The 12,937-nt window shown below is 36.1% G+C and overlaps 1 protein-coding gene across 5 annotated transcripts in view; it reads left to right on the top strand.

Moving 5' to 3' along the window:
* ENOX1 (ecto-NOX disulfide-thiol exchanger 1) overlaps window positions 1–12,937 on the top strand; it is a 749,536-nt gene that overhangs the window by 414,918 nt on the left and 321,681 nt on the right. Inside the window, exon 1 of one of the 5 annotated variants that reach the window (XM_049852936.1) lies at window positions 7,919–7,959. The exons of the other annotated variants lie outside the window; for them this stretch is intronic. Coding sequence (XP_049708893.1) covers window positions 7,938–7,959 — 22 coding nt within the window. The 5' untranslated portion in view covers window positions 7,919–7,937. Of the gene's footprint in view, window positions 1–7,918; window positions 7,960–12,937 lie in introns of those variants that run through there. 5 annotated transcript variants of the gene reach the window in all.

Consider the following 12,937-nt stretch of genomic DNA (forward strand, 5'->3'; position numbering starts at 1 on the left):
GGCTTGGGTGGTTTTTGCTGCTACTCACTAGAAGGGTGAGGGGTGGAAAAATGTGTTTCTCTTGTTACCGGGTGCACTGTCTCCTGTTGGGAGCTCTGCGACGTTGCCTTCTCATACTCCCTGTCCAGGGTCATTGCTGGCTATGCTTCAAAACGGCCATTCTGTGCCATGTTATTTGGTAGCAGGCCTTCCAGTCCATAACTCTCCTGGTTCTCTGTTTTCCGTCAGTTTCTTCTTCCATTCAGTGTTTGACCTAGTTTTTTATCTCTTCATTTCATGCTTAGCGTCCCAAGATTGACGTTTGTATCTGTTTTACTTAGTTTTTCGGGTCTTTGTTAGAGGGATGGCATGGTGCTTTTGTATAGGGTGCCTTGTTGTCTCCAACCTCAGATCTCTATTTTCTGAAGTTCAAAAAATATACCAGCCAAAATCATTTATAGGAGACCAAAGGGTCAACAATTGCTCTAAAGCAAAGATGAAAGAGTTAGCAGATGGGGAAATCCGATTACTGGAAACAGAACATCTAGAAGGGAATTAATGCAAATGTTAAAACATTGTGAAAAATGTAACCAATGTCTCTCAAAAATATGTGTAGTAGTTGTTAAATGGGAACCTAATTCATTGTGTAAATGTTCACAAAGAACACAATACAATACTGTTAAAAAATATATATACCAACCTTCCCCAGAGGTAATACCACTGTGATAAGGTTGTTGAATATTATACCATCCATGACACATGCACACACACACACAATTAATTTAAGTATGTGTGTATGTATGTAATCTTATTTTTAAGTTTACATAGGTGGGATCATACTAAATATATGCCTTTGCAACTTGTTTTTCCTCAACATAATTTTTTTTTAGCGTTATCTCTCTTAATATACTGAGATCTTATTCCTGTTAGTTAATTGTTGTATAATCTTCCACAAGTAAATATGTTGACCTTCTCATAACAGAACATCTAACAGCCTTTTGCCTTTCTGGACAACTACCTACCTCTCCTGTGTCGTCTTCCTCAGTTGACTTAAGGGTTTACTATGTGGTACAGTTATGTTCTACTTGCCTTAGAATAGGCACTTAGGGAATATTCTTTAAATTCTGATGTAAAACCCTTTATTTCCTTCTTGTCATCATAGAAGTTTTCTGGTGTTTTGTTTTGTTTTTACTTTGACTCTGTCTCTGTCCTTTTTTTACCTATTTTTCCTAGGAGCAGTTTCTAATGTGGCCTTACCAGTTTCATCGCAGTTGACTATGATTGTGTCTAAAAAGGGAAAAAAGATAAAGGGAATAGAGCAAAGGTGGACAAGAGAGGAAGAAAGAAGGAAGGACTTACTTTTAACTCTTAGCTTCTGAGGTTCAGTTGGTGTGCATGAGAAAGCTTTTTGAAGTTCATTTGCCCATTATTTTACACTCCATTTTCACAGAGGTTGCCTGGTTTTAAAGGCCTTTTTTCTACCACTAGAGCAAGCAAAAAAAAATTTTTTTTGTTTCTCGGTTTCATGTAGCATTAGAAAAATGTGCCTGATTCTTTAAAAAAAAAAAAAAACTGGCACAATGCTAAAGAGTTCAAGATGTTTCTTATGTTAAATGTTGGTGTAGAATCTGGTACCATGACAAAAATGGAAGATATCAAAAATTCTTGAATGTATGTTTGTGGTTTTGATAGATTTTAGGGTGGTGTTGTCAAGCATTTTGCCTGTTGTTGTTGTGTGCTGTTGAGTCGATTCCAACTCATAGAGATCCTATAGGACAGAGTAGAACCACCCTATAGGGTTCCCTAGGCTATAACCTTTATGCGAGCAGATTGCCAGGTCTTTTCTTCCACAGAGCTGCAGGTGGGTTCAGACCACTGACTTTTCAGTTGGCAGCTAAATGCTTAACCATTGCATCACCAGGGCTCCTTAAGTTTTGCCTAATACATATAAAATATGTCTTTGTTGAATGATTGAACAGGTAAAGTAATACATATTTGTAAAGGTTACATGACTCAGAGGTATCTTTGAGTTGTTAGTAATCATTTTTCACCTAACAGAACACTTAACTTCAACACTTAGACCTCCTGCGATTGAAAACACAGGTCTGAAGAGAAAGAGCAGAGTTAACCGAAAGCATCAGTTTCCAAGAGGCTTTATAATTAAAGCCTCCATTTATGGCTCCCAACTTAGTTAGGACCCTAAAGACCAATCCCTTAAAATTTTAAGAGCTATCTATCTTAGATTTTAGACTGTTCTCAATTTCTATTATTCTTTTGCTATTCTAAGAGATTTAAGTGTTCCCCCTACCACCCCACCGTTTGATTACAGTCAGGAGTCACTTAACGTCCATGATACATTCTTTGAAATAGGACTTTATGTGATTTGGACACTATGGTTTTTAATAGTAAACGCACGTACAACTTTGTGACACTCATGAAAACATTGAGCAGGTTAGAAGTATTTCTTAAGTGTTTTATATGCATGCAGATAGCTGTTATGTTTCCTATGTCCAGTTACGTCCACATTCTCTGATCATGATTCCTGAACTCTGTTACAACCTTATGGGGACCATGGACATGTATGCAGTTGGACATCGCCCAAAAGGACATTATGAGGCTCATGACTGTAAATTTTTGCCTATACAGTCAGTATATGAGTCAGTTCAGTTGACACCATTTAAAAAAAGGCAATTTCAAAAAATTAAAGAGCGAAAGCAATTATTTCTAGAACTGTCAGAGCCTCTCCTGCATTCAGTTCTTACTCTTTTTAATTATTTATTCCCTTCAAGTTATGGGAAATTATTAGGCTATAAATGATCTTACACTTACCAAATGTAATTTTCTATGTAGAAAGGTTAACCAAGTATTCAGAGTTTCCTTTGGTCTCTCTTGCAAGCAATGTTCTGGCCTTTTCTGAAAGTCAAGTTCATAGAGTTTTTTCCTCCTTAATCTTTATTTCTGTTGTATTTGATTGAGTTCTACTAAGCTAAGATTTGTGCCAAGTTTAGTTTTTGGTAGACTTCTGTGAATTTAAGTCCTCAGAAAATAGAGTTTCTGTCATACATTCTGACACATTCCCTGTAGCTCCTCCACTGGGCATCACCAGACTCTTTAGCTCTCGTGTACCTGTAGAATCAGCAGGGAAATGCTCTACAGTCTGAGCTCACATGTGTTTTTAAGTAGAATTCATTCTGGGGTAATACTGATATTCCCAGTATTAAGATTATCAGTGCTGTTTTCTTAGAAGTAAATTTATTATATTTATCAATATGCATCCAAATAATAGACCTGGTGATAACCTTGGGTTCTCATTTGGAATGCTTGCTAATTGTGATGAAAGTCCAACAATGTGTGCACTATTTATCCCTGGTGGCCTTTATTTTAGAAACATACATCAAATAGCTGCTCTGTCCATCTGTCTGCCTGCAAGTTAGTTGTTGCATCAGGGCTTAGCACAGTCATCACCAGGTCTACAGTCTTCCTTGCCTTCCTCTCCTTTGCTCTCTGTAGGTTCATTCTCGTAGGAGCTTGAGTGAAGCTGGGTTCTGATACCAGCCAAGAAGACCAACCTGAAGAGGAATATGAGGAAATGTAATTAGAAATAGGTCTGCTGCCATTCTTCTACATTTTCCTCCTTTCTTTTATACTAGGGTCCATATGAATTAAAGAAAAAAAAAAAGAAGGAAGGAAGTAGGGAATGAGGGAGGGAAAGATGAAGGAAAGAAGGGGCTGCTAGTGACTTGACAAGAGAAAGGTTGGTCACAATACTGGATTATAAGATTTCAAATAATGTTTCAGATAATGTCTGTTTAAATCTGAAAAGGAATAGAGAAGAGTGGAAAAAAAATGTGGTTCTTAGTTCAGATTAGAGGATCAACAACTTTGTTTTGAATTAGTTGAAACCTGGATTTGGATTCTTTAGTACAGAGACAGCTATGCAAAGTTTAAAGGTAAACACTGCATTAGTCCTAAAAATGCTCAGGAAGACAAAATCAGCTTAACAGGTCTAGGCAAAAAACAAAGCTGATAAGTGTTCGGAACTTAGAAAAATCTTAAATTTCAAGTGGGCTGTTAATACTTGAGACATAAGAATAATCTTAAATTTCAAGTGTGCCGTTAATACTTGAGACATAGACATAAATAATTAAGGACAGAGAATCTCAAAGATGCTTTTAAAGAGACAGAATTAATATAAGGAATTAATTTCCTTATATTAATTTAGGAAGGACACAGTTGTTGGAATTCTGTGAGGTTTGATTTTAAAGGCAGTTGTACCCTTTCAAGTAAATGCAGCAATGTAGTATAATCTTGTGGTTAATAAAAACCTCAATAGCAAGAAACAAACAAAACAACTCTCCCTAGCTTGCTTCATGAATCCCTAATTTCCCCCTAATGTTTTTACTCTAATATGATCCATACTGTAAGGAATTATGTAAGTTTCACCTTTTATCATCCTAAGTGACTTTTTCATACTGTGGTAGTTTGTGTGTTGCTGTGATGCTGGAAGCTATGCCACCGGTATTTCAAATACCAGCAGGGTCACCCATGGGGCATGGGTTTCAGCAGAGCTTTGAGGCTAAGACAGACTAGGAAGAAGAACCTGGCGGTCTACTTCTGAAAAAATTGGACAGTGAAAACCTTATGAATTGCAGTGCAACATTGTTTGATATTGTGCCAGAGATGAGTCCCTCAGGTTGGAAGTCACTCAAATATGACTGGGGAAGAGCTGCTTCCTAAAAGTAGGGTCAACCTTAATGACATGAATGGAATCAAGCTCTCAGGACCTTCTTTTGCTGAGGTGGCACAACTCAAAATAAGAAGAAACAGCTGCAATCATCCATTAATAATTAGAACATGGAATATATGAAGTATGAATCTCAGAAATTTAGCAGTCATCAAAAATGAAATGGAATGCATAAAGATCAATATTGTAGGCATTAGTGAGCTGAAATGGACTGGTATTGGCCATTTTGAATCAGACAATCAAATAGTCCACTATACTGAGAATGACAAATGGAAGAGGAGTGGTGTCATGTTCATCTTCAAAAAGAACATTTCGAAATCTCTCCTGAAATCTAATGCTATCAGTGATAGGATAATATTCATATGCCTACAAGGAAGACCAGTTACTATGACTGTTATTCCAATTTGTACACCAACCCACTAATGCCAAAGATGAAGAAATTGAAGATTTTTACCAATTTCTGCAGCCTGAAATTAATCAAACATGTAATCAAGATGTGTTGATAATTGCTGCTGATTGGAATGCAAAAGTTAGAAACAAAGAAGAAGGATCAGTAGTGGGAAGATATGGCCTTGATGATAAAAACAACACCAGAGATTGCATGATAGAATTTTCAAGACCAACAACTTATTCATTGCAAATACCTTTTTTCAACAACATAAATGGTGAATGTACACGTGTACCTTGCTGGATGGAATACACAGGAATCAAAACAACTACATCTGTGGAAAGAGATGTTGGAGAAGATCAATATCATCATTCAGAACAAGGCCAGGGGCAGAGTCCAGAACGGATCATCAATTGCTCATATGCCAGTTCATCTTGAAGCTGAAGAAAATTAGAACACGTCCATGAGACCCAAAGTACAACCTTGAGTATATCCCACCTAAATTTAGAGACCATCTCGAGAATAGATTTGAAGTATTTTACACTAATGACCGAAGACCAGACAAGTTGTGGAATGACATCAAGGACGTCATACATGAAGAAAGCAAAGGTCATTAAAAAGACAGGAAAGAAAGAAAAGACCAAACTGGATGTCAGAGACTCTGAAACTTGCTCTTGAATGTAGAGTAGCTAAAGTGAATGGGAGAAAAGTTGAAGTAAAAGAGCTGAACAGAAGATTTCAAAGGGAGGCTCAAGAAGACAAAGTAAAGTATTATTATGAGATATGCAAAGACCTGGAGTGAGAAAACCAAAAGGGAGGAACATTCTCTGCATTTCTCATGCTGAAAGAACTGAAGAAAAAAATTCAAGTCTTGAATTTCAATACTGAAGTGTTCTACGGACAAAATACTGAACCACAAAGGAAGCAACAAAAGAAAATGGAAGGAATACACAAAGTCACTGTATCAGAAAGAATTGGTTGACATTCAGTCATTTCTGGAGGCAGCATGTGATCAAGAACCGACAGTATTGAAGAAAGAAGTCCAAGCTGTACTGAAGGCATTTGTGAAAAACATATGGATGCAGCACTGGAGGCGCTCATTCGTTTATGCCAAGAAATCTGGAACACAGCTATGTGGCCAACTGACTGGAAGAGATCCATGTTTATGCCCTTTCCAAAGAAAGTGACTCAAACGAATGTAGGAATTATCAAACGATATCATTAATATCACACATGAGCTAAATTTTGCTGAAGGTCATTCAAAAATGGTTGTAATAGTACATTGACAAGGAACTGCCAGAAATATCAGCCAGATTCAGAGGAGGATGTAGAAGGAGGGATATCATTGCTGATGTCAGATGGATCTTGACGAAAGCAGAGAATGCCAGAATGATGTTTACCTATGTTTCATTGACTATGCAAAGGCATTTGACTGTGGATCATAACAAACTAGGGATAACATTGCTAAGAATGGGAATTCCAGAACTTAGTTGTCTTCATAAGGAACCAGTACATAGACCAAGAGACAATCTTTTGAATAGAACAAGGGGATACTGTGTGGTTTAAAATCAGGGAGAGTGTGCATCAGGATTGTATTCTTTCACCGTACTTAATCTAGTCTGTTCAATATGCTGAGCAAATAAATAATCTGAGAAACTGGACTATATGAAGAAGAATGCAGCATCAGGATTGGAAGAATACTTATTAACAACCTCTATTATGCAGATGGCACAAACTTGCTTGTTGAAAGTGAAGAGGACTTGACACAATTCCTAATGAAGATCAAATACTGCCCTCAGTAACGATTACACCACAACATAAAGAAAGCAAAAATCCTTGCAACGGGACCAATAAGCAATATCAACATCATGATAAATGGAGAAAATATTGAAGTTGTCAAGGATTTCATTTTACTTGGATTCATAATCAATGCACATGGATGCAGCAGTCAGAAAATCAAAGATGTATTACATTGTGCAAACCTGCTGCAAAAGACTTCTTTAAAGTGTTGAAAAGCAAAGACATCACTTTGAGGACTGACTCAAGCCGTGGTATTTTCAGTCTCTTTATATGCATGTCAAAGTTGAACAGTAAAGGGGGAAGACTGAAGAAGAATTGATGTCTTTGAATTATGGTGTTGATGAAGAATATTGAATATACCATGGACTGCCAGAAGAATGAACAAATCTGTCTTGGAAGAAGTACCACCAGAATGCTCCTTAGAAGTGAGGATGGCAAGACTTTGTCTCATGTACTTCGGACACGTTATAAGGAGGGACTGAGTCCCTGGGGAAGGACATCATGCTTGGTAAAGTAGAGGGTCACTGGAAAAGAGGAAGATGCTCAACAAGATCGATTGACACAGTGACTGCAACATTGGGTTCAAACACAGCAGTGATTGTGAGGGTGGCACAGGGCCAGGCAGTATTTGGTTCTATTGTATTTAGAGTCACTATGAGTCAGAAGCGACTCAGCAGCACCTAACAGCAACAAGAAACAAAAACAGTAGATTCTCCCAAAGTCAGCGGTAAACTTAATTTGAAGATAAGTCTTCCTAATCAACTTCTCTGACGAATTTATTACTGTTTAGATTGAAAGGAGCTTTCAGATTACAAGTGTACTGGTGGTATAACTCAGAAAGATGATTTCCAAGTGACTGTGTATTTTTATTTACATATAACATTTTATCTCCTCTTCACAGTAAAGTTTGATTCAAGGGGAAGACTAGTAAGATATTGAAGTACGGGGCATCTGACTCACAGCTTGTCTCCACTCAGTGAAAGAGGTCACAGGTACCAGCGTCCCGGCACCCCTACAGCGGGAGGGATGTGCAGGAGGGAAGATAAGGGTAAGGCGGGGTGGCTGCTGACCAGGGTTTTTTTCCCAGAATGTGACATGCAGCCAAGTTGTTCTTTGATTTTATCATTTGATTCTATCAATTGCCTGGGTTTCTCTGTGTGTTGGAAGTAGGGGTCAGGGTTCCTTTCTTAAATAGACAGAAGGGCGCTACATATTTTTATGAGGAAAACATTTTTCAAAAAAAAATTTTTCTTTTTCTGAAAATATGGACAACATTTGAATAAATACTATAGGCTAAAGTTTTCCAGATAACATTTCTGGGGCCATCCCATTCTTTCGATGTTCTTCACACACAAAGGCAGCTAGCTATTTGCTAAACAATGCCACCACTATTAGAAATTCCATCCTCAATTTTAGCAGAGAACGTATAATCCTGAAATAAAGATGAGCTAAGGGAATGGAATGTACTTTTAATTTAAAAGAATTTTTTGTTTGTTTTAAAATCCAGGGTAAAAATTAATCACAGTTTCTTAGAATTGTCACAAGTACATGTATTTGAGAACCTAAAGGATAGCAGTCATAATAGAATAAAACAATTAATTTTCAGCATTCTGGAGCTCAGTTTTCTTATCAGAAATATTACTAATTGAAAGTAAAAGATATCATGTTAAGAAATCCCACTTGCACTGGAAATATCTATTTATAAAAGCAATAATACTGATAACCCCCATAGAAAACATCCTTTATAAAAACGGGTTTTCACTTATGCACTTCTTAGCAAAGAGAGACATAATCTACCTAAGAAACTTCACTACCTGTTTTTTCTGCCTGAGAATTCCTGTCTTTTGTGAAAATGTGCTATCGCTTAATTTATTGATTAAAAGCACCAGAATTGTGTTTTTCAAATGAATATTGCGAAACAAAGTGGCAGGCCCTAAGTAGTATTAACCCCTTGTCATACTGAAGCTAGACATCCCCCCCCGCCCCATAAATTACCTTACCTAGCTTTAGGTGGCTAACTTTGAATATTAAAGGCCGTGGAGGGCATGCTTAGAACTTTGCACATAATAAACTGTGATTTAAATGTTTGCTAAACAAGTAAATAAGAACATTAATTAAAGGTGGTCTACAAAGGTGAATTTCCAAAATCATAATGTCAGTGGGCTAAATGCCAGATGGGAAGGGTATCCGAGCTATAATTCTCCATGTTCTCATTTTATGTTTTGTCTCCAAGGCCCTAGTCTATTTATTGCTGTGGCATCTGGCAGGCTTTCCTTTCTGGGGCAGCATGCTCCATGCAGTGTGTTAGCATTTTCCTGGGATGAAAGTCAAGGAAATACCATTTCTAAAAATAACACTTTATGGGTTTTTGAAAAATACAATATTTCCTTTCTACTAGTTCATTCATTAGGAGTCCTAATAAATGACATCTACACGTAGGAAAAAAAAAAAGGAAAATCCCAGTGAATCTGATTTTATCTATAAAACAAACAACGATTATGTTAACAAAGCGTACAAACATTGTACTCTTCTGATTGCTTCTGAGAAATTTTTATGTTTATGGCTTTATGGCCACAGGAATTCCATGCTCACTAAAAATTGTAGCTAAAATATCTCCTCAGTGCTCATCCACACCAGAAACAACTGTTCTTTATGTGTTAGCATGTTTAGTCCTGAAAACAGCCCTGCATAGTTGGCATTACTTAATCATTTATATTTTATAAATGAGGAAATTTAGCCCCAAATAACTGAAGTAAACTTAAAGTTATGATACATGCTACAACGTGCATGGACCATGACAATGTGCTCAGTGAAATAAGTCAGACAAAAAAGGACAAATGTAGTATAATTGCACTTATATGAAATATCTAAATTGGCAAATGCATAGAGACAAACGTTTTTAAGTGGTTACCAGGGGTGGGAGGAAGGGCAAATGGGGCATTATTGTTTAGTGGGTATTGATTTCTGTTTGGGATGATGAAGAACTTTTGGAAATAGTGGTTGCACAATGTTGTGAATGTGATTGATGTCAATTGTATGCTTAAAAATTGTTAAAATGGCAAATTTTTGTAATATGTATTTTACCACAATAAAATTTTTTAATTAAAAAAAGAAATCATAATCCACACAAAAACTTGTACATAAATGCTCATAGCAGCATTATTCCTAATAGCTAAAATGTGGAAATAATGCAGATGTCTAATTAACTGATAAAATGATAAATAAAAAGCGATGTATCCATAAAAAATGAAATGCCATTCAGCCAAAAAAGGAATTAAATGCCGATACATGCATATGTAATATGTGAAAACATATTACGAAGTGAAAGCCAGGTACAAAAGACCATATATTGATAAGTCATATGAAATGCCCAGAATAGGCAAATCTGTAGAAATGGAAAATAAATTAGGGGTTGCCAGAGGCTGAGGAATGGGGGTCCCCAACCCTGATGGAAAAAGGCTGAAATTAGTAAGAATTTTTTTCAGAGATGAGCTATAATGAGTAATTTATCCCTTATGTATAATAAGACCAAGTTATCAATGCAAGAAGACCTAACCCTAAAGATACTTTATATTTAGTTAGATGTGTAAAGTTATATCATGGCGACCCCACAGGGGCACCATGAGTCCGTATCAAATCAGTGGCAACTAGTTTGGGTTTTTGTTTGTTTGTTTATACAGTTATGTAATTTTTACAGACCTATGTAATGAGTATACTGGTGCTTAGAGGTTTGGGAGGGGAGCTTAATATAGTTATTATTTTACTTTAATATTAGGGCAAACCTGTGGGCCCTATTGAAAAGATCAGAAATCTGAGACCCTGGTAACACAGCCAGTAATTGCCTGAGTCTTGATTAGAGTACAGGTCTCATTAGCCCCAAAGCCTTTCCCATGAAGATCTGTTAGAGTGGACCTGCAACCAAGATTTTTGACATGAAGTCTCCTGTTTTATATAGTACCAGGCCTGCTGACTTTCACCCTATGGCTGGCCCAGATAAAGTAATAAGCACTATTGTTCTATTTGAACTTAGTGATACAAAGCCTGCTAAAGCTATTTAACAATAAGTATAGACATCTGGTAGCCCAGGATAATAGTAGCTATCTAAATCCAAATTACTCCTCATGTATTAAAAAAGGACAAAACAGAATACGACAGAGCAGAACTGCCCCATAGGGTGTCCAAGGAGTGGCTGTTGGATTTGAACCACTGACCTTTTGGTTAATAGCCTGAGCTCTTAACCACTGTGCCACCAGGGTTCCATATTAAAAAAGAAAAAAACAGAATACAAGAAAAAAAATAGTTATATCAAAAATATACCCTCAGCATAACCAGAAGACAGCACACAAACTTCATGTTAAAAAAGCAAAAACAAAATCAACAACATAGTATCTCCTATGCTCTTGCAGCATAATATTTACTCTAAGAATACTAGTTTGGTTCAGTATTAGGAAATCTATTAATATAATTTATCATACAAATAGATCTAATGAAAAAAATCCTGATTATCTCCATAAATGCTAACTGAGAATTCATAGTATTTTTGCAGTATGGAAGTATTTGCATTATTTTATTTATATGGTAATGTGTATATATGCATAGGTATAATATATGTTTGTGTACGATAATATATATGCCTTAGTTCTAAAATCTGAATCTTACACATTGGAGAAACACTAGAGACATTTTGACTAAGATCAGGAATGCAATAAGGATGCCCACTGTTTTACTACTATTCAGCATTGTATATGTATTTGATATTAGCCAATGCCGTTACACAAGTGAAGTTAATTAGAGCATAAATACACTAAAACTTGTGAAAGCCAGAACCTGTTTAAGGTGGATATCTTTCAGAGAAAGAAAATTGAAATATTTTCCACTGAAAGGAACAATAGAAAACTGGTAAGATTGCACCCTGTCAAAGGTGAAAAACTGGCAAGACCCAGAAAAACAAGGCAGTCCTATTGAGTTCCAGCTCTTACAGGTTTCACCGTATTGGGAGAAAAAGAAATAAAATTATCTGTTTTTGCAAATATGGCAGTATACCTGGAAAACCATAGAGAATCAATGATAAAAATAATTCAGATACTTAAAAAAAAATCAATAGGCAACAGGATATAAAATTAACATTCAGAAACTAGGAGCTTTATATAAACTAGTCAAAAGATATGTTAAAGAAATATTCCATTTACAATAACAATGAAACGGATAAAATATTTAGGAATAAACAATGAGTAATATATAAAACCTTTATGTGGAAAATTTTAAAACACTCCAAAAGACACAAAAGTAGAGTTGAATAAATGGTAAGGTTTTCCTTGGTCTTGGATAGGATCATTCAGCATCATAAAAATATCTGTATTCTCTAAATTAATTTAAAAATTTAATACATCCAAATAAGAATATGAGCAAGGTTTTCAAATGGCTCTAGGCAAGCTGATACTAAAGTTCATAAGGGTAAACAAACATGCAAGAAGAGCCAGCAAAACACTGAAAAAGGATAGCCATGGGGCATGAGGGTGGAATAGGTCTACCAGTCATTAAAACATACGATAAAACCTCTGTAACAGAAACAGTGTGGTACTAGCATATGAACAGACGAGGAATAGAATGAAAAATCCAGAAATAGATCCAAATACATATGGAAATTTGGTATATCATAAAATTGGCTTCTCAGAAGACTAGGGCAAAGAAAGACTTTAATAAATAGTGCTGATACAAGTGCTAAGCAATTTGCAAAAAGATGAAATAACATCTATATCTTATACCATGTCTGTAACTTACTCAAGCGATTCAGAAAAGATATTTTAGGGTGAATTTGAATGAAGGCTATATAGGAGTTTTCTGTGCTATTCTTTTCAACTTTTCTCTAAGTCTGAAATTATACTACCTGACAGGGTTTCCAAGGAGTGCCTAGAGGATTCAAACTGCCAACCTTTGGTTAGCAGCCAAACACTTAACCACTATGCCACCGGGGCTCTGCAAAATAAATAAGTTAAAATAAATAGATTTTTTATATGTTTTCTTAA

This window comes from Elephas maximus, chromosome 14 (assembly GCF_024166365.1).
Source record: "Elephas maximus indicus isolate mEleMax1 chromosome 14, mEleMax1 primary haplotype, whole genome shotgun sequence".
Lineage (NCBI taxonomy): Eukaryota > Metazoa > Chordata > Mammalia > Proboscidea > Elephantidae > Elephas > Elephas maximus.